This window comes from Gymnodraco acuticeps, unplaced genomic scaffold (genome assembly GCF_902827175.1).
Source record: "Gymnodraco acuticeps unplaced genomic scaffold, fGymAcu1.1, whole genome shotgun sequence".
Classification (NCBI taxonomy): Eukaryota; Metazoa; Chordata; class Actinopteri; order Perciformes; family Bathydraconidae; genus Gymnodraco; species Gymnodraco acuticeps.
In genome coordinates, this window is record NW_022990235.1 from 3,867,317 (window position 1) to 3,894,576 (window position 27,260).

Genomic DNA, 27,260 nt, shown 5'->3' on the forward strand with positions numbered 1-27,260 from the left:
GTGTGTGTGATGGCTGGCACAATCAGCAACGTCTGGACTGTGGACTCCCATAGAGATGATGGTAGTAGTATGTGTTTAGTCACTTAATGTAACTGCTCATTTGGCGCTCACACTAGCACTGTCCCTGCTTGTTATCTTGAATGTGTATTTCTGCATGTGCAAGTGTGTGTGTAAGAGACTGTGCAAGAGAGAGCAAAGAGGAAATGAGAGCGGTGTTAGCTTCATGTGGATATAGCGTGAAAGTGCAGCCATGATTAAGTACAACAGCAGAGCATGTGCGTCAAATGGGCCTTCTTAAAGGAGAATCACAGACGATTTCTATGAACCAAATATATATATTTTCTTTTTTTTTTACTTTGCAAACTTTTCCAATCTGTGTATGTGAGGGAGACTGAAGTCGACAGAGTGAGAGCAATGCATTTAACATGTGAGGCATGATAACTGAGTATGACACCAAATCATAATGAGAGGAGTTGTTGAAGAGACAATAAAGAAAACCTGCAAACCCAAATATAGCAGTGGAGGTACATGTTAGCTTCAGTTATCTTCCTTTCCTTATCATGGCATGCGGATATTATAATAAGACAGATACTGAATTTAATGCATTGAGTCAGTAATCCAATATTTTCTTGTGTAAGCATATTTGACTTAAGCAAAGTCTTGTTCAATGCATGCTTGAGCCAAAAGCTACAAGGGAGGAATTTCAATAAAAGTGAAGAGCCGAGCTGATTGGTTGACGTGCAGCGTTGAACTGAAGAGCTGAACTTTGTCTTCTGGGATCTTATTTCAATTTCCTGAGTTTTGATTTGGTTTTCATGCCAGTTACTCTATATATCATATTGTCTTCCTCACATAAAGTGTGTGTGTTTATGTGTGTGTGTCCATATTTGTAATAGAGAAAATAGTGTGTAAGCTTGACTGAAATGGAAATTCATGAGAAAGCTTTATTCCCCCTGAGGTGATGCAGTCAGGTTTCAGTTCCATTACCTCCCTCTTCTCTTCACTACAGTCACATAACCTCAGCAGATTGAATTATATTGGCTCCTCTGCACAGGTCGCTTTAAAATACGTTTAATGTAGTAATAAAGCTGCAGCATTTTGCTAACTGAGAACATTTTGATTCTACAACTACATCATTTGTGTAGATTGTGTTACTTATAGGGCCAAACTTAGCAATACATCACAGAGCTTATGCAAGAAATATTCAGTGTGATGTCTTCTTTCTTTGTGAATATACTGGTAGTGTGTGTATACTTAAGATGACCTGCACATGTAGTGTTTTTCTTGGCAGTGTGACATCCACATCCTCACACTACTCCTGCCCACCCCCACAGTACTTCACATACCACCCACAAATACACGTGTATGTAGATATACATTTATATATATAAACACGTGGATCATCATGACATTAGAACAGATGAGGTATATATCACATTTTATTTTGTCATGTAATTGCTGGATTTCAAGACATTTTGCTGCTCTTTTTTATCTTTTATTATTAAATGTAGTCAGCAGTTTAAAATATTTGAAAATTGAACAATGAAATTCAATGTAGAGACATGCATAATCAGTCTATTTCCTGTTAAGAACTACCAGGAAATGATATACAAACAGTAATAAAATGTCAAATTCTTGAAAGTAGGATCAGCTGTTATGGTAATGTCACAGGCCTTAAGATTAACACGAACCACATGCATAACACACACATAAACATGCATCCCAACATAGCCTGCACACTCAAACACATGTATTTACTGTGCAAACCTGCAGGAGTAGGCGGTGAAGAAGCACTAAATGCCTGGTGTGGCTGGATGGCACTGACTGATCTCTACAGACAGGGGAAGGAAAGAGAGTTAGCGAGGAAATGAGAGCACATGGGGGAGGGAGAATGATGTGGAAAGTCCTACAGAATATACGTCTGCTTATTGTGTGCAGGATCAGATCCAAAATGACATTATAACGTTTCTGTGGCACTCTGAGGTCTGCTCTCAAACTGTCCCGTGGCTGCCAGCTGCACAGTGCAGGTCATGGTCTCTCTGTGTGTTGGTTGTATGTGCTGACTGTGTGGACTCTCCGCTGCACTATATATGGTTTGTGTTGACATTGGTATTATAGCTCGTAGTTTGTTGTGTTTGCTCTGCTTGTAAGCGCTCTGGTCGCACACAGATATCAAACATGCATGATGTCACTGTGACTCATGGGAATATGGCCTCGCCACCACACGCTCAGATGTGGCTTTTCATACACGCACATGTAGTAACACTCAGGTGATCATGTAATAAGAAAATAAGAAATACATGTTACTGGCTGCAGAATGCATTTGTTAGCATAAATTAGAGCTGCAGCAATTAGTTTAATGTATTGAATTTCACATTAAAACTTTGAGACATTTATTTTAAGAAATTGCAGAAATGATCTGCTTCCCAGCTTCAGATTTGTCATCTGCTCTGAACTGCTCTGTTTTTGGTTTGGACTGTTGGATTGCAGTAAACGAGAATTACATCAGTTAGTGCTTTGTAAAATTGCAATAAACATCTTTCACTGACATTTATAGAACAGAAATATTATTTACAAAATACTCAATAATGAAAATAGTCTAGTTGCAGCCCCAACTGTATTACTGTATTGGCATTATTCACATTAACTCACTGCAAAAAAAAAATCATTTTCATCATCCTCATTTTTCTAATTCACTGTCGTGCCCTTAATGAGATATATATTTAATGGCTGCAGGCCTCTTTCAAATGTTGTCATGACTTACTGTCCTACCTATTTTACATTTTTAACATGTATTTTGTTTGTAAGCACAATTTGAATATTTTAATTTGATTATTTTAGTCTTTTCTGTACACAAAATAACTCTGTGTTGTATAGATTACATTGACCTGGCTGATATAAAGGAACGGGACATATCTGGTTAGGAAGCAATAATGAACATTATGGACAGTGTTTCATGTTTAATGTATTTTAATACATATCTTGAATTCAAAATATTCAACACTGTGATTAGTTTTCGTGTATCACAGGAGGCTGCCGTATAACCAGACTTATGTAGATGATACAATATCATGTATAAATAAACAAGAAAAAGGTCTCTTTTTTTTCATGACGCCATTTCCACTGTTTATTAGTGTGCACAAAATTGGTGCTTTGTGTGTGTAGTCTGGAAGAAGATAAACGGAGCCTCATGGGCATTGCACACAGGCCCATCTGAATTCTTAATAGGTTTACATTGCTTATGTCCGCATGGCTCAGTCATATGGCCAGTTATGTAGAAGAATGCATGGTTGAGCGGGTTAGCCTCCTTTGTCCTATGGTGATGTGAGTGTGTGAGATGAACTGAGATGTACATGAACACAAGAATGTCTCCCTGTGGCAGGGGAGGGTCTGCAGTGCTGTGGGCGTTGAGGACGGACATGTATAATGGCGTGTTGTTTCCTGCTCTGCATGAATTTATAATGTGCTGTTAGCGTGCATTTTAGTACATAAGCATGTGCTGTATACTGAAGGACTGCCTGTGTGAGCGCTTGTTGTATCATGTTGTTTGTGTATACAGAATATAAGCAAGTGATGTAAACACATAAACTGCTTATTGTTTCATATACTGTATGAGAAAAGAGAATATACTGTAAGTCTCTTTTCAGCACAAATAAACTGGGATGAGTCATAGATATTTATGGTCATTCCCAAAGGCTTCGTTTTTCACTCTTTCTCTTTCTGTGGCTCTCCCTCGTTCTTTTTCTGCTTGCAGTTTAACATGCTGATGATTGAATACATTGTTGGTTAATTGAGAGGGAATGGTTATCAGTTGCTATTATATTAAACATGCTTTCTCGAACCAGGAAGTGGCAATTTGCATAAATGAATTGTGGCTTGGAAAGCTAAATCTGTTCTGACAACGAATTTCTGCTTTCCATATTTGCTCAATTATTACTCAATTACTGACCAAACACGAGAAAGAAACATGTAATTCTTAAGATCTTTGGCAGGCGAAGTAAAGGCTCAATAATTTGTTTATTTTTGGACTTATTACGGCCTAAATGAATCCTCATTTGTACCAACAGTTTCCTGCAGCAGCTGTTTGGTCCTTTTTGTTCAAGAAATACTTCTCATTGTTCACATTTCTCTCCGTCACTTCCTTTCCATCCCCGTTGGTATGCATCTTTCTGTTCTCTGTGCTCCCTGAGGCCTAAGCATGCTCCGGCACAGAGGCAGCAGCCACAAGCTTAACTCAACCTTTTACTTCAGTAACAAAGAGGCTCCTATTCTGGGCTAAGTGCTTCACACAATCTGCAGTAAACTGTTGGGAAAACGAGACCCGCAGCCCAAAGCGTTGATGGTGTCTGCAGAGAACACACAGATTAAGGACTCTCTTAAGTGGAAGAAGTTTTATTTATATATATTGTATATTTGTGTGTGTGTATAATAAGAACCCCTGCTCTTCCCATGTTAAAAGTCAAATGGCAGTTTGTATTGAGAGACGTATACCAGCTTGCGTGCAGAGTTTACGTTGACCTGTCTCATGCATAAAGGATGCCTCTCTCTGGTTTCATATCTCCAGGGAGGTCCCAAGACTGTCCTAAATAAGACGAGTCACCCTGTGGCGTGTCCACCATCAACCTCTCACACATCCCTGTGCACTAACATGCACACCCCCCCTTTATCCAGCAACGTGTGCCTCTGTAGTAAGCCACACTCCTAATCGACCTCAACCTGATGGCTTTATGTTCTCGTGTTCTCTCTGTCTTTGAAACAACCGCAGAGAGGCGTAATGCTGAGTTACATCACTGGTTCCAGTACATACTGTCTAAAAACAAAAGTGTGTTTGACCTTTTTTTCTTTTATTCTCTCGGATACATCCATACAGGGAGAGAGATTTTGGACCGGATGTTCAGTTTAGTGAATCACTGTTCTTAACCATAGTCCTATTTGTGCTTATTTGTACTTTTTCTTTTGGTTATTCTACAATTTTGAGTTGCAAAAGATAACCGTCTGACAAGGCCTATACAAAGCCAAGCATCTTTTACCTTTTCTAGCATATTTTCAATAAATCTCCCAAGCTTAAACCAAAGAAACATAACTGTGCAGGCTCACATGTGGTCAGCTGTATGCCACTTTTTTCTTTGAGGTCTGTTCAATAGCAAAACAAATTAATTGACCCAAAAGGCGAAACAGCTTCATTGTAATTTGGAGGTTAAAACACTAAACAAAAAAACACTGATGTTCCTCCCTTTCTTTCCTGGCTTGAAATATGATCATGTAACTGAAGGTTTCTCTTGTTGTCATGGCTATTAAAGTCTTCTGTGAATATTTGCTGAGACAGTCTCGGAAAGTGTGAGAACCGAATCAGATCAGAATGAGGTCGAGACAAGGTGAGATTTGGCTGCTCTGGTTAAACAATTATGTTTTCTCTTTTTGAATTGATTGTACTTTGAAATGTAAATCTCTCGTAAAACCAGTCATCCTCCTTTTCTTGGGCTCAGCCTGCTTCATAGCTCTTCCACTAAATACCTATGTGTTGAAGCTTTCCTCATTGCAGCCATGTGAGTGACTGGCATTTGGGAAACAACATGCAACTCTTCTTTGGTTCGGTTTGATACATTCAAATGCTATGTCAATATTACATTGTGTTACGGATTGAACAAACGGGTAATGTTTTAGATAAGGGCGGTTTTGGCGCAGTGGTTAGAGCGTTGGTCATCAGATGGTGAACTCCAGTTTGAATCCCGCCTCGGCCGTCACTGCGTCAGGCCGTTGTGTCCTTGGGCAAGACACTTTACCCGCATTTGCTCCTGTGGGTAATGTCCACAGTAATGACTCTTACATGTCTAATATGTGTAATGTGTACTTGTAAAGCGCTTTGAGTACCTGTAAAAGCGCTCTAATAAAAAATAATGCATGTAATGTAATGCATTATTATTATTATTATTATTATTATAACGGCACACAATTAACAGCATTATTTTGCTCATTTTTCACTCCCGTTTTTAAAGTTGCTTTGTCTTTTCTCTTTCGGTACATTCATGAATACTACAGAGCTGGATTTAAATGTTTACACCACAGTTTTGTATATGTTTGTATCTGTATGCTGCTGTATTTGTGCCTCAGTGTTTGTTCCTGTGTGTGTTATTAATGCCATGCTCATGCTTTTTCATGATAATCCATCATATGTAGTTCCTATAAAAAATCTATTCTTCTTCTATTTTCTGTGTGTCTGCAGGAAACAGTCGAGTATGCCTTCCTCATCATTTTCACAATTGAGACCTTTCTGAAGATTATCGCTTATGGTTTGGTGATGCACCAAAACGCTTACGTGAGAAACGGTTGGAACATGCTGGATTTCGTCATTGTCGTCATAGGGTAAGTCATAGAGTTTAGATATTTCAATATACTTAATCTGAAAGTAAACAATGTATTTGATTAAAACTAGTTCCTGCTTCATTTGGCATCAAGCCAGCTGAACAATGTGTCGTAAATCATGAGGTTTTGTGATTTGCACATTGATCTCAGTTTGACAGCTGCCGTTGACAGTGTTTCTGAGAGAGGCAGTCAGTATTAAAGTGAAAGTTGCTTGAGCCTCTGTTCCAAGCGACCAAGTGCTAACAGAGACCCTCATACACCCACAGTGTATGACCCAGAAAATACAGAGAGAATAAATCAGAGCTTTACCACCACTGGAGTGAGTCACCATCTCTCCATACTTCATCTCTTCTCCAACACTCCCTCTCCTCTCCTCTCCTCTCTTCTCCCACTCTCCCATCCTGCTTTGCGTTGTCTCTGCAGCTCTTTCTTATACTCCCCCCTTCCATTTTGATCTTGAACGTCATGCTTTACACTTCCCCACCTCAATCCCCCCCCTCTTCCTTATCCCGTGCACACTCTGCTCTCGTTATCTTCATCCTTATCGCAGCGTCTCTTTTTTTCTCCTCTATCTTCCTTCCTCTCTCTCCTCTCCTACACACAGTCCAGTGGGTAGCTGGGTCAAATCTCTGTCTGTATGCAGCATGCAGGGCTGATCTGCCATGTAGTCAAATGCAAAGACGTCTGCTATGGAGATCGAACGCTGCAGCTAAATCACTGAAATGACACACTGGAATAATACTGCCAGTATTCAAATATAGCTTTGTCAATATGGCTTTATAAATGTATGCCATAAGGTCAAGGTTCAGCCTACATTCAGCCTAAGTAGGGAGGGGTTGGAGTTTCAGCTGTGCTTTTCCTAGCGCTTGAATGCAGTTTTTTTTATAATGCTCTTATTAGAGAGAAATATGTTTAAATGCAAGATAAATAAGACATGTAAGGTCTGATGTTACGATAAAAAGCCTTTTACTTTTAATCAAGAAAAGAGCCATTCCCAAGTGGAAAGATTTATTAAAACGATTTTTGTATTACATGTATAATAAAGTGGGTGTAAGAAATATAAAATAGCTCTGCAACAAAACAAATAGTAACAGTAAGGTCATGAAAACAAATATGTATTGAATTGAACTTACAAAAGTGACATTTTTCATTTTGAGGGTAGATTAGTGGAGGTGAGTAATTATGAGATACGATTTTTCTTTACTTGTATCATTCCAGTGTATTTAAAGCTCTTAAACTAAACTAAATGTTACTTTTTCATTAATAATTAATTACTGTATGTACTGAGATGGTACTCCAACTAACCTTTATACTGTAGAAGGATTGTTCTAATCTGCTCTTCCTGACAGCTGGTGAACATACAGTACCTAGTGTAGCAGTTAGCAGCTAAAGAGACGTACTCTACATTTCTCAAAGGAGTCGGTGGAGACCAAAACATAAAGAAAATAGCGCCAACAACTTTGAACACTAATGTTGTGCAGTGATGAATGTGTTTAAATTGTATCGATTTTCAATGTACAAATATGTGTTTTTTTGTTTCACAATGTACTCAGAAGTTCCCATGAGTAAAAAAGAGAAGGATGTATAGTTTTTCAAGTGTTTTCATTATTTTCTGCATAGCATTTTAAAATCAATTAGCAGTTATTTTTAAACAGAAATTAATTAATTTTGAACCATTGGATGCCTAAAATAGAAGAAACTAATGAATGAAGCTCCTCAAACACAGTAAGCGCTGTACACAAAATGAATAATTGTAAAGTGATTTGTTGTTAACGGGTTTAATCCACTTGATTTGAGGATACACTTTGTTAACCTTGTAAAAAAGCATTACATTCATGAGGCTGGATCTCCTTAGGAGTAGGAGGAGTAAAAAGGAGGTAAAAGGTGTCGATATGTTTTCCTTTGAACATGACTGGATGAGTAATGATACCCCGGTGGCACATGGGCAGTCTTGCAGCTGTGACTCAGTTCAACATAAGTCTGAGCAGACTGCGCTCACAGGCCCTCAGAACTCCTTCCCATCGGCAGCTCCATTCACTGCCTTTAGTGCAGCTTTGATGTGATGTGTCCAGATGATTTCCCCTCTTGGCTAGGTGAGGAATGTCTGACTGACTGTGATGCAGTGACCTCTTTAAAGGTTTTTTCACTGCTGATTTCCCTTTTTAGGCCACTTTTGAAAACATTCTTCTTCCGTCTTTATACTTTCATTGGTATAGATATTGAGACAAAAGGGGTCAAATACTGCTATAATGCACTTTCAGCATCAGCCATGACTTTATATTGAAACAAAACATTTTTTACAAACACTATGAATATGTGGAAGCTACTGCTACAGTGTTAACTTCCCATTTTATATGCTAGTTATTAACATTATCAGTGCATTGTATTCAGCTTTCTCCGCTGTAGCACTCTTGTAAACTCAAATGCATCCTGGTGATATCAGTATGGTTTGTGGGTGGCTGTAAAGTAAACTGATGACACATGCTACATTATAGTTTCACAGCTAAATTATGCTTTGGTATCCACAATTCAATTAAAACCCTCTCAGCCAGGAATTCATTTAAGCTTCAGATGTTTCAGAAGGTTTTGTAAATGTTTTCAGCCTATGGTATTATTATAGAGTCCCAGAATTACAATATATTATGTGCGAGAGAACTTCCTATTGGTTGATTCAGTAATTAGGTTACCACGCTAAAACCTTGATTTATCAGCTGTTAAGCTAACCACAATTTATTAGCTGTGTCATGAGATACAATATGTTACAGTTAATACAATTAGTTAAGGAAGTAAATGTAAAGTAACTAAGTATGAATAAAAAGTTGTATTAATTAATAATTTGTAATGGAAATTATTGAATGTGTGATTATGGATGATACAAAACAGTCTGTTTTCTGTACAGTGCTTGGGCTTATGTATGACAACGCATTGGTAATTCTTTATAATAAGGGTGCAAATCTTAAAGTAATGAAGGATGTATTATGAATTAATGTCGTTCACCATTGACAACCCATCACTGGACCATGACAAAGTAGTTGCCGATTCATTTTCTGTGTGTAAACTAATTATCGATTAATAGTATGTCATACAGCATGTTTTCCTCAGCAGACTCATAGTGTGACGTTTTTGTGTTCTCACAGACTCTTCAGTGTTGTCTTGGAGCTTTTGACCAAAGAAGACAAGGTAGAAGTCGAATTAGAAGGAGAAATTAACCATCCGTCAGGGCATGGTCACGCAGGAAAACCTGGAGGTGGATTCGATGTTAAAGCCCTTCGAGCCTTTCGTGTGCTGCGACCCCTGCGGCTGGTCTCAGGAGTTCCCAGTGAGTACTGAGCTGAACCCACACACAGACAACTCTTACCCAACACATACAGTTTACCACCTATTTTCTGTTCATATTGTTTAATGATCCTAGCCATTGATAGATAGTCCTTTTTTTTTAATAGTGAGTTTAAGGTTTATATATTATTAGTCCGGATGGAGATGGTTTTGAATGCAGGGCGTTTTCTTTGGGTGGAGTATTTCATCGTAATGTGCCATTAGTACTTTTACTCAAGTAACAGATCTGAATACTTTTCCACCACTGCATATTTAATGGTGAATGTTGTGTACAAAATGTAGATTTCATATTTTGAAATGTAAACCATCATGATTGTATTTGCAGTAATCGCAGGGATAGAGAGTGGTAGAAAGTAGAAGCAGCTGGATTGTATTACTGTGCAAAGTGCAGCCGAGCTCCATATAAAATGTCTCTTTTTCTGCCTTGCTTAGGTTTACAGGTGGTATTGAACTCCATCATTAAAGCCATGGTCCCTCTGCTCCACATTGCCCTCCTGGTCTTGTTTGTCATCATCATCTATGCTATTATCGGCCTGGAGCTTTTCATCGGTAAAATGCACGCAACCTGCTTTATTCCTGGCGTGGGTAAGCCCTCTTGATGAGTACACCTTCTACTTTACACATCTCATATATATCTGCTAATTTTACAGTCTTGCTAGAAAGTTGTTTGATTACTCCAAATACTGTGTGAGACCCCTGTTTAAAATAATCAAATATTTAAAAAACAGTAATTCCCCACAATTCTGATGATGCTCTCGTTCTATAGACACGATAGCAGAAGAGGAACCAGCTCCATGTGCGATCTCAGGGCACGGGCGCCAATGCCCCATCAACGGCAGCGTGTGCAGGGAAGGCTGGCACGGTCCAAACGGAGGCATCACCAACTTTGACAACTTCCTGTTTGCCATGCTCACCGTGTTTCAGTGCATCACCATGGAGGGCTGGACGGACGTGCTGTACTGGGTGAGTCTCTGCCTTCCCAGTCCAATATCATGTGACTGCCAGCCGGCTTCAGATCACATCAAACCAACATGTGACTGACATTGTGATGGTGACGCTGCTGAAAACGTCTTGAGGCAGCTCTTATCACTCTGATATGATTGATTGAATAAAAGATTGAATGCATTCAACAACTCACAACAACAATAACATGCTGTCCTGCTACTTTTAATACTCCTGCATGATCTCTATTCTTCTTCATCTGAAGAAAAAGCTGTTCTATGTTTTCCTTTAACAGTTTGTTTCACTCTTTTCTTCCTCTCTTCCCACTCCTCTCCTTCCTCTGTGCCTATGCTTATTTCTCCAGATGAACGATGCTATGGGCTTAGAGCTTCCATGGGTTTACTTTGTCAGTCTTGTGATCTTCGGCTCCTTTTTCGTTCTTAACCTGGTTTTGGGTGTGTTGAGCGGGTAAGCACTTTCCTCTCTCTGCAAACAGAGACCTTCTGCCTGATGTCAGGCTGGAGGGTCTCTGCTCTTTGTGTTTCTGTCTGTTAACCGCCTACTTTTGGCTCCTGTAGGTCAATGACGCCATCGGCTTCGGAACACCCTGTGTTTATTTTGTTACCCTGATCATACTGGGATCCTTTTTCGTGTTAAACCTTGTGTTAGGTGTGCTAAGTGGGTAAGAGGACATTCGTGCAGTGGTTTTGGAGTGCAGTGTGCAAAGCGTGTGCAGTGTTTTGTTGTGCACTCTGGCACTGCTTACTATTGAGTTTTAGCCTATAAATAAGTAAGGCTGTGCTGCAGAGTCTTGGGATGTAAGGATCCTGACAATCTTTATACACAAATATTAAGATATTATACTCTACTTTATCTATTCTGTGTTAAGACCACAAGATAAATGAATATTCTCTCTCAGGCGTTCTTCTCTGACCTCTGTTGGCATAAAAAGAATTTCCGCGGCAACTGCAAAGTGAGCGTTTCCTCTCCCTCCCCGTCCTCAAACCCACCCATCCTCCTGAGAGAGAAATTAATCTTATTCCTCGCCCTTCACTCCCTCTGCGCTCCTAAGCTCTCTCAAACCCCAGTTTACTTCCCCAGCTCTGTGGAGTGGGGGTGGGGTATTACAGTAGAATTAACTCTGGATGGTTGACCAGCCTGAAAACCCAGATTTCATTTTTTTTTTTAAATCCAACAAGGTTAACAGAATCATCAACACAGACACTTGCAGTCTCTTTCTTTAGATTGGCATAATTTATTTTTCAGCTTCCTAAATGCCTTGCTTTTTTGCTTTTTTAATTATCACAGTTTAATACATATTTCTCTCAGTAATGCTATATCCCAACATTCACTGAATATATTTACACACCGTCTTCTGGATCCCCACATATTTTAGTTTCAACGGTCTTTGTTTTATATAATCTTTGAATTCAGATGCTGTGCAAATGTTTTGTGTGTCTTGAAACCATCTGTCCACCTAAATTGCCTTTTCTGTATGATTAAGACGCTCGCCTGAAGAATACACTACTGTACTGTCGGGATCTAAATATAGTGCTGTGTTCGCTTTCAAAGGTGTACAACTCCCTCCAGTGGCTAGGGTTAAAACAAACACACAAGGCATTTAAAAGCTGGGATTTACGTATGTGAATATGTAGATAATATTTATTCAATGTAGTGAAAATATCATAATGCATATTCATTAATTCAGGAAGGAAGACTGTTCCATTGCATGTTGAAAAACATAATTTTTTCCTGTGTGTGTTTTTTGGTCATTCATGCACTCTTTTGTATGTGTTCCTGTTTGGTCTGTGTGTCCCTCTGCGAACCCAGAGAGTTTTCCAAGGAGAGAGAGAAAGCCAAAGCCCGGGGAGACTTCCAGAAGCTACGGGAGAAGCAGCAGCTGGAGGAGGATCTGAAGGGTTACTTGGACTGGATCACTCAGGCCGAGGACATCGACCCGGACAACGAGGATGAGGCTGATGAGACCAAGCGCAACCGTAAGCACCTTCTCCCATTCCTCACAGAAAACGCTGTGGTTGCATCTCAAGAGCCCTTCAATACTACAAACTGATCGAGTCTGTGAGAAAATCTATCCCGGAGTTATTGGTAGCTTGAGTGGGTTGTGAATTATTATTATTTAGAGTATTTATATATAATAATGAAATGCATCAGTTTGTACCCTAGAAATCTTTAATGTGTCATAGTTGGAGTTTTATTTTTAAAAAGTTAATTAGGTTGAGATAATGTTTAGATTTTTTAAGATAAATATGTATCCCTTTATACTGTTTAAAACCAAACCAATGCATGCATGCCTGTGTCTATTTAGTGTTAGAAAACTCTATTCTTCTTATTGCTTTAGATAACTGGTCAATCATGAGTGTATGACATATCTAGCACAGAAACAGACATATCTACTGTAGCACAGAAATAGCAGATATTATTAGTAAACGAACCTACAATCGAAATCATTTGCTCGTATTTTAGCCCTACAATGTTGCTCCTCTTTTAACAATCATGTAAGAAGAAATCCAACAGAGAGGACATCATTTCAACGTTCTCCACTGACAGACGAAAGCAAAACAATCCGTTTTGAAAGTCTTGCAGATTTGATGTTGGTCTGATTACGTTTTATCGGAAAGTCATCATGAGAATTGTAGGAAATTACTAAGTGAAGCAGAAATAGGTGAAGCCTGCTGATCGATCAAAGCTGCAGGTAAAAGGTCAGCTAATGTTACACACTTTATAATCTAATGATTTATTTACAATTCATGATGGAATTTCCCATAATGATGAACAATATTTCAGCTATACTCAGTGAGACTTTCCTGACTATGATCAAAGAACACATACATTTTTATACCAACATAGATGCATGAGGTGTTTGAAGCAGAGCGGTACAGACTGTTCTTATCTTCATGCTCGATGGCAGTCACTGATAGAAGTGGAGCACACTGCGACTACCCTTACAGTTTATCTGAGAAGAAGAACAAATATGTTACTTGAGCAGTAGAGAAACTCTTAATCCAAATCCTCTTTATATAAGCAGCACATGATGCAGAACTTCAACATTATGCACCTTTAGTTTGAGTTGTACAATCTTTATTTTTTTACATTCTGTCTTCTCATTACGATCTCCCCCCTCATTTTTTAATGCACTCTGTCCATTTACTGTCGCCTCTCCCACCTGTCTTTTCCTCTAGTCATACTTGACATATAGAGTTAAAGTTTAGGCTCCCTAATCCGCGGAGGTTCTGTGTGACGGGGAGGCAGGTCCACACACCCATCCCGGCTTTTGGTGTCTGACGACGATACATGACGATCCCCGGCTAACACGTTGCCATGCAAATGCTTTACTTAGCACTGTGACATGTTAGCGCAGGGCCTCGTCACCTGCAGGCGCCTTCAGTGACTAACGGCTCTCTGTGTTGTTCTTCTACCCTCCTCAGTGTCCCCAGCCCCCGTGGCTCCTGCTGCTCTTGTCATTGTCAGATATTGATATTTTGAATACTGTTGTTGTCCTGTGGTGCTTGTCTGCTCTGACCCATTTTGATAGCAGCCCATTCTCGCCCCCCATGTCCCTCTGCTGTGCCGTTGTGTCTGAATGCATGGGCTTGCATGCATTACACATGAAGGGGTGACTCTGGCTGACCTTACTGAGAAGAAGAAAGGAAGGTTTGGGTGGTTCAGCCAGTCGTCCGACACTCATGGTAAATCCTGTGGTTTCCCTCCAGTGTTCTCTTGCTTTTGTGTATGTGTGTGTATGTGAGTGTTTGATGCTCAAATGAATCTGCTACGGGAAAATGTGTCAATTTGACCAGAATCAGATCAGACTGTCTTCAGAATTTATTTTCTATTTATAATAATGTTTGGATAGATTGTTTGCCTTTTTATAAAAAACAGAACTTGCCTTGATTAACTCATAGTGCAACCGGACAGACAGGAAAACCATTAACACAAAAATATAACTAATAAAAACTTCATATTAGAACATATTAAACAAAAAAACACCATAAACTAAAAGTGCCAGAGGATCACTGTTGCTGCTGCTGCTTCAAAAAACAAACATAATACTTTACAAGTGATTATTAACATATCATTTAGCTGACGCTTTCATCCAAAGCGACTTACAATCTATCATTGAAGAATCATTGATCTGTTATCTACAAACACTCCACATAATTGGTAAATACAAATCTTTAAAAAACAAATGAATCAGAAGTGTAAGCAACAGTGGCATAAAAGATCCCAGTTGGAGCATCCAGAGTGTGTGTTGGTGTGCGTGTGTGTGTGTTGCTGTGCATCACTTTGTGCTTTACTATTCTGTCAAACCTGTTGTGTCCGAGCATCACAGCCTCTTCCAGTTTGTGTTCTCTCCTTTTTTCCTCACTGTTTTTTCCTTTTTTAAAGGTCTTCTGTTTCCAAACATTTTTTTATGTTTTACTATTAAATTAGTCTCATATGGAATAAAATTGCGGCTGCGTTGGATAGCAGGCACGCCCCGTTTCCTTTCCATGTCCCATTTAAAAAGCAGGGGCTCAGTATGAATATAGGAAACAGGGCTAAACCCAGATCACTACTCCAGCAGTCAGCACTATTTTCAGAGCTGTCCGACCGCTCAGGAATCAAAGCCAACACGTCTACATAAGCTAAGCAGCGGCACACACCACGCTCCCTCACACGAGTTAAAGCACTGAGACGTTTCGCACAGTTAATCATCTGTCTGCGCAGAAAGTCTTTCCGCAGCGCTGGCAGTACTTTGAGTGTAGCATTTCAGAGACAGCTTTAAGAGCTCTGTCCTCCTCGGCCGGCTCCCCTCTTCCCTCTGCTCCCTCATTGTCTGCATCAGTCAGCCCTCATAGAGCAGCTGTCCTCTCGCCTGTCCCATGTCAGCTCCCTTTCAGCACTTGGTAAATGATACTAATGATGACAGTGATGCACAGTCACAGTGCTCAGCTCCTTCCTCTCTATGAGGTCAAAAGTTTTGTAGCTGTAACGTGGTTTAGCAATGAAAAACAATCATTATGTTGCTTATTTTTTTAAATCAGTATCAAATCATTGTGACGCACATAGGCTTGGGAGTATGATCCTTTTTTTAAAATCTCTGCTCATTAGTCAAATGTGTTCCTTCAGTGCCTCTTTTCACTTCCTTTTTGAAGAACTTCCTGTCAGAATAACGTGATGTGAGAAAGGCAGTCTCCGATTTATTTCTTTTCACACTTCTTGCCCCTGGGAGGCACTGAATCTGAAGAATGTGGTGCCACAGTGAAGCGAGTATTATTTTGTAATTATGTGCTTTATTTGCTGCTGCAGCGAGCGTTCCAGCGAGCGAAACAGAATCTGTGAACACAGAGAACCAAAATGGGGAGGATGAAAAGACACCATGCTGCGGACCTCTGTGGTGAGAACAACAAACAACAACACTTTTTTTACGTCAAATGAAGATACAACAGATAGCTGCTTGGAGCGTTGCTACAGTCTAAAAAAAACCTCTGCTTTTCAGGTTACAGGACAAACAGCCACAATAAAAACTTGCATGTATATTGACTTCCTACTCTATAATTCTGTTGACTTTTGCAGTTGGACATCTTCTATGCCTAACAAACCTCTGCTACAACCTTCCTTTGTAAACTTTGACGTTCTTCTTTCTTTCAGTCAAAAAATTTCAAAGTCAAAGTTCAGGTCAGTATCTTTGTGAGTCTTTGTCTCTGCATGGTGCATACAGCTTTTGCTATAGGGGTTCATGCCCAGCATTATATTATACAGATTTTTATTTTTAAATGCTTGGCTTTCATTTTACTGTATTTTAATGAGTCTTTACTGAGGATGATAAATCAACAGCTTTTAGAAATTCAGCATGTGCCTTAAGGTATTTTTAGAGAACAGTCTTACGCAGTATTTTTCTCCTCATTTACTGGAACGTGTGACTTGCAAAAAAGTATTGATGCAGTTCCCCCGTGGCTCTTCTCCCTCACTCCTTTGCATTCTTCTTATTATTGGATTCAGACTGTAGTGATTTTGTTAGGAAACACTAAGGTGATGTATTTATTCTATTGTTTGGACACTGTAATATTTGTGACCAAATCATGTGTACTTCTTAATCAATGAATTAGCAAAGCGTGACACATGTAGTGTTTTTCTTTGCACTAACGTTGCTTTCTCCTCCTGCAGTCGGCGCTGGCGTCGCTGGAACAGGTTCTGCCGCAGGAAGTGCCGGTTGGCCGTCAAATCGGTGCCTTTCTATTGGCTGGTCATCATCCTGGTGTTCCTCAACACACTCACCATATCATCAGAGCATTACAACCAGCCTATGTGGCTGACACAAGTGCAGGGTATGAATTATTATAATTATTGTATTATTATTATTATTATAATTATCTATTGATTTTACAAATCAATAAAGCTAGGTGGAAACCTAGGGTAGGAGAACATACATCTTATGGGATTTCTAAATATTGTATGTTGTGATACACATTTTTCCAATTGTCTTATTAGGAATGTATAATAAAAATAAAATGTTATTGAACACTTTATGCATTTCAGTTTTATTAATATAACATTTATTTCAATGCAGTTTTTTTTTTTTTTAACACCATCGACCATTTTGTGCATTATTTTTAGCAACATTTCTACTGTCCTTTAGTGTCATCCTAAACCCCTTATATATCGCTCCAATTTATTTGTTTAATGTTATCTCTTTTTCTCTGGGTTTCAGATGTAGCCAACAAGGTGCTGCTAGCCCTGTTCACATGTGAAATGTTGACGAAGATGTACAGTCTTGGGCTACAGTGCTACTTTGTGTCCTTGTTCAACCGCTTTGACTGCTTCGTGGTGTGTGGAGGAATCACTGAAACCATCCTGGTGGAGCTGGCAATCATGTCTCCTCTCGGTATCTCTGTGTTCCGCTGCGTCCGCCTGCTGAGAATCTTCAAGGTCACACGGTAAGATTGTTACCGTGTGTGTGTGTGTGTGTGTGTGTGTGTGTGTGTGTGTGTGTGTGTGTGTGTGTGTGTGTGTGTGTGTGTGTGTGTGTGTGTGTGTGTGTGTGTGTGTGTGTGTGTGTGTGTGTGTGTGTGTTCAGTTAATCACCTGTCTCTCTCTTTCTCTCTCCTCTACTTCAGTCACTGGCAGTCTCTAAGTAACTTGGTGGCGTCTCTGCTCAACTCCATGAAGTCCATTGCTTCCCTGCTGCTGCTGCTCTTCCTCTTCATCATCATCTTCTCGCTGCTAGGCATGCAGGTCTTTGGTGGAAAGTTCAACTTTGATGAGACCCAGACCAAGAGGAGTACATTTGACAACTTTCCCCAAGCCCTCCTCACAGTGTTTCAGGTATATACTGTTCAGATTAGGACAACACAGTAGGAAAAGCAAACAATCAGTATTTGCCCATTGGTGCATCCTATGGAAAATACATTTCAAATACAGATAAAAAGGATAAATGCTGTTGTGTGATTCAGATTTAGAAATAATCCTGGTAAGAGGTTTTACAGACTGCTGAAGGGAGAAGAGAAACAGAGCCAGAGCAATGAATTAATATGGCTGATATACAGAGATGGGGTCGTTACTAAAAAAAAGTAACATATTACTTTTTTTTTAAAAAGTAATATATTACACTACTTCGTTACTCTCTACATAAAGTAACTCGTTACTTTACTCGTTACTTTACTCGTTACTTTACTCGTTACTTTACTCGCAGGGCCGGCCCGACCCTCCCTACAGGCAGATCACGCAGACTGCGGCGCACCTACAGTGTGCGCGCCACAGTTTTGCCTCTGCGAGACTCCACTTGCCCCCCAATTACTATTGCTTTAAGGAAGACATAACACAAGTCGAGCGGCCCCGTTGAGGGAGTTTACAGATGAAAAGACTCATCCATGTTTATGCAGCACTGCACGTGGAGATGTGGTCTCGCAAATCGCGCAGATTACATAGGCCTACATGTATATAAACCTGCGGCGGAAACCCCTCTTGTCTGTCAGTGAGTGTGATTATTTTATAAAAGTAACGAAGTAACGCGTGTCGGGGCAATGTTAGTAACTGTAGTGTGATTACTGAATTATAAAAGTAACGCGTTACACTACTCCGTTACCGACAAAAGTAATATTATTACACCCTGCTGATATATAACCCAGTATTGGCTCACTGCAGAGAGTAGTAGTAAAGAAATGCCAGGCAAGGTTTGATGTAATTTAAAGAAGAGTCACTATCACATAGTTTGTCATAGTCCATCAAACTGAACTGCCAAACGTACTGCTTAGTATATAGTCAGTATTTTGGTTGGTGTTTAAAGGTAAATGAATGGACAAATGCAAAACGTGTGCCAAACATTGTCTCTAGATACATCTCAATTCTAATCAACCTTTATCTGTTAGTCCCAAATATTATTTTTAATTACTAGAACAATGCACTCTCTAAGTATCAATCAAATACATTGAGTATATTTGGCCATGTTAAAGGTCACCTATTATGCAAAATCCACTTTTTCACGTCTGTTATACATAAACATGTGTCCCCTCTGTGGAAAGAGATTCTGAAACTTTCAGGAGAAAAGATTCGCTCACTTTTTCTCCTGATCCATTTATATAAAAACCTGTCTGAAAATGAGCTGATCAGATTTTGGCCACTTTATGATGTCATAACGATGTGTTGGCTTGTGTAACCATTAGCCAAAACCAACCAAGGTAACCCCCCCCCCCACCTTATCACCTGAATCTCCTCCTAGAGCACCATTTATTTTTAACCAAATATCTCTCAGAGGGGCGTGTGGAGTAGCTCCTTATTTTCATCTAAACTAACAGACAGAGAATCAGCACTTTTGAAACAGGGCAGAAACAGAGGGGATTATGGGTAATGCTGCAATGATCTGTTTGGTATTTCAGCCAAACACTTCAGAGACATGTTTGTATATATCTGAGACCTATAATAAAGTAATGAAAAACGGTATAATAGGGGACCTTTAAAGCGGCTCTAATGGGTTTATTAAAGCCTCAAAGCAAGGATTGGAAGGTGGCGCGTGACAATGAACTCTATACATGTGAGAAAACTGCTGTTGATTATTCTCCCACAAAATTAATATTCTGATACATTTTAGATCCTGACCGGAGAAGACTGGAACGCTGTGATGTACGATGGCATCATGGCGTACGGAGGCCCTTCCTCTTCTGGGATGATTGTGTGCTTTTACTTCATCATCCTCTTCATCTGCGGAAACTGTATCCTCCGCCATGCGCAAAACTGCTGAAACTGAGAGAACCTGAGTTCACCTACATTCATCTTTTTATTAATGGTGTTTTTATAGAGAGCGTTGTCCTTTACTGAACACTTTGCTCAGATATCCTGCTGAACGTCTTCTTGGCTATCGCTGTGGACAACTTGGCAGACGCAGAGTCTCTCAACACAGACGAACCCAAGAAAGGGTGACAGCTGATCTCCTACCATGTCATTCTGTGGCAAACATGCCCAGATGTATATACTCAAACTCCTCTCCATCGTTTATAACAATATCTATATTCATTACAGGGACAAAAAGGAGGACGAAAAAGAGGAAAAGGTATTTACTTTCTGAATGAAACAATACCCTATCTTTACATTTTGAGGAGTTAAACACACTTTAAACCGCTCTGCTTGTCCGTCAGGAGGAAGAGGAGGAGATTGAGGACACTGCAGCGGAGGAGGAGGATCCAGAAGTTCCATCGGGGCCTCGGCCGGTCATCTCTGAACTGGTAAAGAAGGAGAAGATCACCCCTATCCCAGAGGGAAGTGCCTTCTTCATCTTCAGCACCACCAACCCGTATGAAGCACACAGTGACACACACGGACACATACACACGGTCAGACCTCGGATCACACTGATGTCTCGGGCTGTGCTCTATTTTCTTTCTTCTTTAGGTTTCGGGTGTTTTGCCACAAACTCATCAACCACCACATATTCACCAACCTTATCCTGGTGTTCATCATGCTCAGCTCCGTCTCTCTTGCTGCTGAGGATCCCATCCGAAACTTCTCAACTCGCAATAATGTAAGTCTACGAACCTTCACAAGAAGTGTATTTACTGGCTCTAGGAAACTGTGTAGCGAAGATAAGGGACTGAAGTAAAATAAACAATATGACACTTTTCTAGGTTTAATATTAGTTAGCATTTTTTTTTTAAATGCAGTGGTGTTATAATTTGTTAACCACACTGGTGGTTTTGCATAATTTAGCCCAATTATAACATTACATAACTGCTGAACCTTTTATAAAGCATTTCCCCCCTGAGGTTATAAAGTGATTTATTTCTTTTGAGGCAGCATCTTGAAAACAGCTTTGTCTTTGGAGGATTTAAGTGTGTTTTAATATATTGTTAGAGAGATGTTATCAGAAAAACATATATACTTGTGTCCACTGTTGCTGTTCTTCTTATTATTATGTTCTCCACGAGGGCCAACAGAAGCAGAGATAAAGGGAAAACAGGTTTTTGCTTCTATGTCATCCATCATGTCCTTGATAATACATTTAAAAAATATGGCTTGCAGTTTAGAATCCAAAACAATACATACAGACTAATTACCAGAACAAAGGCTGTTCCTGTCAAGACGCCGGGATAAATGCTTGAAATTACACATTGTCCAAATTGAATGGTGAGATCTGCAACCCGCTCAAGCTGCTTTGTTCCGACATTCATGATTTAGCAGTTTATGTACTCAGCAGCAAGCTTTTTTTAAATGTTGTTTGTCTCCTGGAATTGTTTTAACAGCAACAATGAATGTAATATGGCTCACAAATCACAGCGTGTCCTTGAATGCACCGTAAAGGAGAGCTTTTAAAGAGTTGCTTGTGAGGACACAGCTAGAACAAAACAAAAGGCGATGAATATTTTAAAGTGAGATGCTTTATGTCAAGCTAGTGTTGCGTTTCAGAATGTAAATGAAGCCACAATCCCATCAGGAAGTTTTTCGTTTATGGTTGACAATAATGTAAAGCATATTAACTTTTATTTGTATGAGCTCAAAGAAGCAAAACACCGGTACAGGAAGCAAACAATCAACCAGAGAGCTTTATGTTTTATTTGCAGTGCATTGTTATAATTTCTACTGCACTATTCTCAATAATATTGGTTATTGTGTCGTTTTTTTGGTCTTTTTTTATGCTTGATAATGATATAATCTGCATAAGATGCAGGGGTAAAATCACCTTGAACTAATTAGAGTTTTGTGTTGAATCCTAACAACTTCTTTCCAGAAAATACTTCAGATGTACTTTATCTCATTCATCTTTAAATATGATGTATGAAGCTGCACGATGAACTGTCTTTGTTAAACATGTACGTTGCTTTTTGCAGATACTTGGTTACTTTGACTATGCTTTCACGGCTATCTTTACTGTTGAGATCGTATTGAAGGTAAATGCCATGTCCCCTGTCCTTGCTGTGCCTAACTGTACCCCAATAACACTCCAAACGTTTCGTTGCCTTCCAGGTCCTAGGCTATGCAGATTATGTCTTCACTAGTATGTTTACATTTGAGATCGTATTGAAGGTAACCCCTTAAATGACAACGAGAGCCTTGCTGCATTCTCTCCTTGTGTGTCACCTGCCACTCAGTACAACCTGGCTTGTTTGTTTCCTTTCTCTTATTTCCTTTTTTCTTCATGGCACCTCTTTTAGCAAATATTGGAGTTTTAACTTTGCACACACTTACACAAACAGATTTCTTCAAAAATACACTAATCAAAGAACTCAAGTTGGGGGAAGGAAACATCTACATTACATTACATAATCACATGGGTGTCACGTCATCCGGGCAGTCATCGCTGAAATGATTTTGATGATGGAGATATGTAAAAAACATGATGCAACCCTTTTGTGCAACACATTTTAATGGGCTGTTCAGACATCTTTAAGGCATTGTCTGAAGTTGAGTTCGAGGTCATCTTCAGGGAGGTGTTTGAAATCAACTCCAGTCAAAGCTGACTCCATGCCTCTCGTACTGACTGCTCTTCAGATTACTCATAAAAGAGGGGGCAAAACCAACCATGTTCCTGCCGAGCATGGTTCAGTCTGCTTTCCCTGACTGAGTGCATAGAAATGTGGAGTTGCGTCTGCAGCCGCTTTGGCAAAAAACCTGCCAAGTTCATCTCTTACTCCAAAAGCTCCTGGTTAGCGCTCTCTTCTCTCCGGCTCTCTGCAAGGCTCCACATTTACATGCACTTGAAAATTAATCCTTTACTTTTATTATTTGAAAGAAGAGTTATTTTGGCTGTTTTTTCTTCTCTGCCTGCTGAACTCTGAAGTTTTAATTGGGAGCTGCTTCCCCTTATTCTGAACTATTAAAGAACATAACGGAATGTGCTTTAAGATAACGGTCCACATGAATGTGACAGTAAGGCCATTTCTACTTTCCGATCACTATAACTAGAGTTCTCGCAGGTAGTAACGATCCCTGACATCATGGCAACAAAATGCATGTTTGATTGCCTCATCCCATAGTTGATTGTGAAATGAATGACTTACTACTACATTCATGTAGTTAAGGGCTGTGGGGGTGGCGACGGTAGATATAGCCTCCTGTTTCACTGCTCTGAGTTGCCCCCCCGAATCAGAGTGATTTCAAGAGTGTGGAGACGTGTGTGCGTGTGTAAGATAGAGTGATGTATGTTAGCATATGTTTTTCTACCTATTTAACATGTTAATACAGTACAATATGTGTGTCTGCATATTCTGCAGTGTGACTTTGTGTTGTGGTGTGTCTTGTATGTGTTGGATGAAATATGTGTGTTTTTTCTTTGCCATTTGCTCCTCTAACTTCCTCTGTCGTCTCCTCAGATGACAACATATGGAGCCTTTCTCCATAAAGGGGCATTCTGTAGAAATTACTTCAACCTCCTCGACCTGTTGGTGGTGGGGGTTTCCCTTGTCTCCTTTGGCATTCAGTGAGTACAATTAAACTAGGAAACAACCGCCCTCTGATTGGAGCCCTGTTTAATGAAATAGTTCCAGCAACAATTGAAAAATCCCCTTTTCAATTGTTGCTGGCACTACTGGATTTACATTCATGTTTGCATTTCCCTGCGCTTCTTCAAAAAACTAAAAATTGGCAAATTAGCCAGACATCACACCATTAACTTCCATGTTCAGGTCCTCTGCCATCTCAGTGGTGAAGATTCTTAGGGTCCTTCGTGTTCTTCGACCCCTGAGGGCCATCAATCGGGCCAAAGGCCTAAAGGTGAGGTCTCATCCCGAAGTCTCCTACATTATTTTCCACAATAATAACACAGTCAGGGTGGATTCCGCAACATCTTTTGTTTCTGTCTTACAGCACGTGGTGCAGTGTGTGTTTGTGGCCATCAGAACTATCGGAAACATCATGATCGTCACCACTCTGCTCCAGTTCATGTTCGCCTGTATAGGGGTGCAGCTATTTAAGGTCAGCAGCAAATTCACATCATACACGTAGCAATAGATAGTGGTTAACACTTTATGTTATAAGCATTTCATTTCACGTTTTCCTCCACAGGGAAAGTTCTACCGCTGCACGGATGAAGGAAAGTCCAACTCAGAAGAGTGCAAGTTAGTTTTCTTCTGTGTTTCTTCACAGCTGATTACCTGCAAATGTGATCCTAGTTTCAGTCTTAACCCCTACCTAACATGTTATTTCCTCTCAGGGGCACGTACATCCTGTATAAGGATGGAGATGTGAACCAGCCGTCCATCCACAGACGAATGTGGCACAACAGCGAATTCAACTTTGATAACGTCCTCATGGCTATGATGGCTCTGTTCACTGTGTCCACCTTTGAAGGCTGGCCTTCGTAAGATTCAAATATTTGAATCCCATTGTTAGAGCTTTGAAACAATAGAAGTCCGATACAGTGTTATTACTAAAATAATAGTTTTGGCTGTGAGTTTTGATCTCTCTGTTGTCCTCTCTTCTCAGTTTGCTCTACAAGGCAATCGACTCCAACAGGGAGAACCTGGGACCCATTTACAACTACCGCGTGGAGATTTCCATCTTCTTCATTATCTACATCATCATCATTGCTTTCTTCATGATGAACATCTTTGTAGGTTTTGTGATCGTCACATTTCAGGAACAAGGAGAGAAAGAGTACAAAAACTGTGAACTCGATAAAAATCAGGTCAGTCATGGGGTTCACGAAATGTGGGAAATTGAAAGCAGTGTGTTTGTGTGTGTTCAAATATACTGGTTTCAAGTTATTCAATAGAAAATAAAATAGGCCGCAGTAAGTCTCTTAAGTTAGAAAGTCGAGGTTGGACTGAGATGTAAGAAGTGTGTCAATAAATGAGCACTGAAACCGTCTTTGTGTGTTTCCGTGCAGCGTCAGTGTGTGGAGTACGCTCTGAAGGCCCGTCCACTGAGGAGGTACATCCCTAAAAACCCGTACCAGTACAAGTTCTGGTACGTGGTGAACTCCACCGGGTTTGAGTACATCATGTTTGTGCTCATTATGCTCAACACGCTCTGCCTGGCTGTACAGGTAAGAAGTCATCAGTTAACATACGTGTCATTATTGTGATTGATATGTTTAATATAAAACAAAAATTCTTATGTAAGTTTTACAACATCCTCTAATATATGTATTTAAACATGTCTACATCTCGTAAAGATTTCATCAGAATGTATCACACACTGATGGCAGATATTTAGCAAAGATAGTTTCACCGGTATGGAGGAAAATAAAAATATATTTTTATATTAATATCTTAACTTCACCAAGCTTTTTGCTCTAACTGACTTTGATGTACTAACTGCCTTTGTTACTTTAGCAATTTATTTTCCTGGTGCTAGCTAAACAATTTTATAATGTTTCATTTTGGCTCCCTCCAGTGGTTTTTATCTGAAATAAATACTGTGGTAGACATCAATGCAGGATGCAGGGAAAAGAGACAAATGGACTAAAAGCAACACACATTTCCCCTCTGACTGTCTTACTCTCGTCTTATAAAGCTTAAACTTTCAACCATACTGTAATTTAATACATATTTGACATCTACTGGCTTTAATGGAAGTCTTCTTAAAGCTATTTGTTCTTATTGTACAATTTGTTTGTTTGTTTTTTTATAATTTTGACCAGGTTTTTTGTTTAGTGTAAAATTAATAAACTGCACATCAGAATACAAGCTTCTCCCTTTTTTATTTTCCTTTCCCGTGCCTTTCATCTCCTCTCTGCAGCACTACGGCCAGTCAGCGCTCTTTAACTACGTAATGGACATTCTCAATATGGTCTTCACTGCTGTCTTCACTGTGGAAATGGTTCTCAAACTCATCGCTTTCAAGCCCAGGGTGAGTCCCCCGCAAATGTCTTCCCAGACAAGCGCTTCCATCTAACTTTCAGTAAAAGATCAAATGACAAACTATTACCTTTATGTGTAAGAGTGGAGCAGGGTGCGTCAGTAATCTTTTTTTTTCACTTTACCCTCGACTGCCTGGCCAACAGCTCTGTGTTGCGAAGAAGGACAGGTTGCTAGTAAGAGACAGTGTGGGGTGCAGTGCGACTTTCTTTTAATTAAATATAAAAGCCAACACTGTTTGTCCAGTTGTTGGCAGCAGTGTTTCTGCATGTGATTTAAGTATCAACATCAATTTGGTGCAGATCAACCACATTCTGCACATCTCCGTGCACTATAATGCAGTGAGCACTTCAGCTGAAGTAGCCAGCAGTGGTTTCTGTGTTTCTGAAATTATTAGGCTGTTTTTATTTCAGTGTAAGAGTAAAGACGTTTTGTTTGTGCTGATCTCACATCCATCTTGCCCACCGCTCGCTCCACCTCACTTAGGGCTATTTTGGGGATGCCTGGAATGTGTTCGACGCCATGGTTGTGATGGGCAGCATAGTAGACATTGTGCTCAGTGAGATTGATGTAAGTAAAGCTGCAACGAGCCCCGCTGCCCTCCGACCTCTCTCTGTTTCGGGCCCCCTCGGCCCACACTGTGGATTGCCATGGCAGGACTCTAACTTCTGGCTTTTTATCTGATAAATCTTAACACTTTTTCTCCTTTTTTCTCTCTTTTTGTCCTCTCCTGACCCTGCCATTTCAATGATCTGATCTTCTGATCATCTCTCCTTCTCTTCATGGTCTTTTGCTTCCATCTTTTCCCTCACCTCCCTTATATGTACCGTCGTGATTTAACAGCACTATTTCGCTGATGCTTGGAACACATTCGATGCCTTAATTGTTGTCGGTAGTGTCGTCGATATTGCTATCACTGAAGTTAATGTAAGTACTTCTTTATTCTGCTTTTCAAGTTGAACTGAAGCCTTACAGAAAAGCCACATGGCATTTATAAGATGTTTTCTCAACCTCTAGTGCAGCGGTTCCCAGCCTCTTTGTCTCCAGGACCGTGAAAGTGAAACTATGTTTTTTCTTCTTCTGGGTTGTCTTTCATTAAAGGCCCTGTCACACTGTCCCGAAATTGACACACGAATATGGAATTGTGAATTTCGCACGAAGATGGCCCCGAACCACACACGAAGGCAACATTTACATTACATTTAAGACATACAACTGCAATGAAAGTACCAAAAACAATTATGTTACAGTACTATGATACTGTACTGATATCTTCAGACTTTGTTCTTTACTTTATCCGTCGTTATATGTAGAAAATATTACGTTTTCTCC

General features: G+C 39.9%; 1 protein-coding gene across 16 annotated transcripts in view; it reads left to right on the forward strand.

Moving 5' to 3' along the window:
• cacna1da (calcium channel, voltage-dependent, L type, alpha 1D subunit, a) overlaps positions 1 to 27,260 on the forward strand; it is a 58,614-nt gene that overhangs the window by 13,448 nt on the left and 17,906 nt on the right. For 3 of the 16 annotated variants that reach the window (XM_034219311.1, XM_034219313.1, XM_034219315.1), the window contains exons 4-30: positions 6,224 to 6,363; positions 9,501 to 9,682; positions 10,132 to 10,284; positions 10,466 to 10,662; positions 11,006 to 11,109; positions 12,472 to 12,638; positions 14,274 to 14,348; positions 15,952 to 16,039; positions 16,294 to 16,320; positions 16,810 to 16,970; positions 17,354 to 17,579; positions 17,760 to 17,967; positions 19,730 to 19,850; positions 19,970 to 20,054; positions 20,158 to 20,188; positions 20,274 to 20,428; positions 20,527 to 20,656; positions 21,960 to 22,019; positions 23,442 to 23,548; positions 23,754 to 23,841; positions 23,935 to 24,042; positions 24,133 to 24,185; positions 24,281 to 24,427; positions 24,553 to 24,754; positions 24,956 to 25,114; positions 25,810 to 25,920; positions 26,772 to 26,855. In XM_034219311.1, coding sequence (XP_034075202.1) covers positions 6,224 to 6,363; positions 9,501 to 9,682; positions 10,132 to 10,284; positions 10,466 to 10,662; positions 11,006 to 11,109; positions 12,472 to 12,638; positions 14,274 to 14,348; positions 15,952 to 16,039; positions 16,294 to 16,320; positions 16,810 to 16,970; positions 17,354 to 17,579; positions 17,760 to 17,967; positions 19,730 to 19,850; positions 19,970 to 20,054; positions 20,158 to 20,188; positions 20,274 to 20,428; positions 20,527 to 20,656; positions 21,960 to 22,019; positions 23,442 to 23,548; positions 23,754 to 23,841; positions 23,935 to 24,042; positions 24,133 to 24,185; positions 24,281 to 24,427; positions 24,553 to 24,754; positions 24,956 to 25,114; positions 25,810 to 25,920; positions 26,772 to 26,855 — 3,369 coding nt within the window. Of the gene's footprint in view, positions 1 to 6,223; positions 6,364 to 9,500; positions 9,683 to 10,131; positions 10,285 to 10,465; positions 10,663 to 11,005; positions 11,110 to 12,471; positions 12,639 to 14,273; positions 14,349 to 15,951; positions 16,040 to 16,293; positions 16,321 to 16,809; positions 16,971 to 17,353; positions 17,580 to 17,759; positions 17,968 to 19,729; positions 19,851 to 19,969; positions 20,055 to 20,157; positions 20,189 to 20,273; positions 20,429 to 20,526; positions 20,657 to 21,959; positions 22,020 to 22,095; positions 22,156 to 23,441; positions 23,549 to 23,753; positions 23,842 to 23,934; positions 24,043 to 24,132; positions 24,186 to 24,280; positions 24,428 to 24,552; positions 24,755 to 24,955; positions 25,115 to 25,809; positions 25,921 to 26,414; positions 26,499 to 26,771; positions 26,856 to 27,260 lie in introns of all 16 variants that reach the window. The other 13 variants (XM_034219312.1, XM_034219316.1, XM_034219314.1 and 10 more) reach the window with 10 other exon arrangements.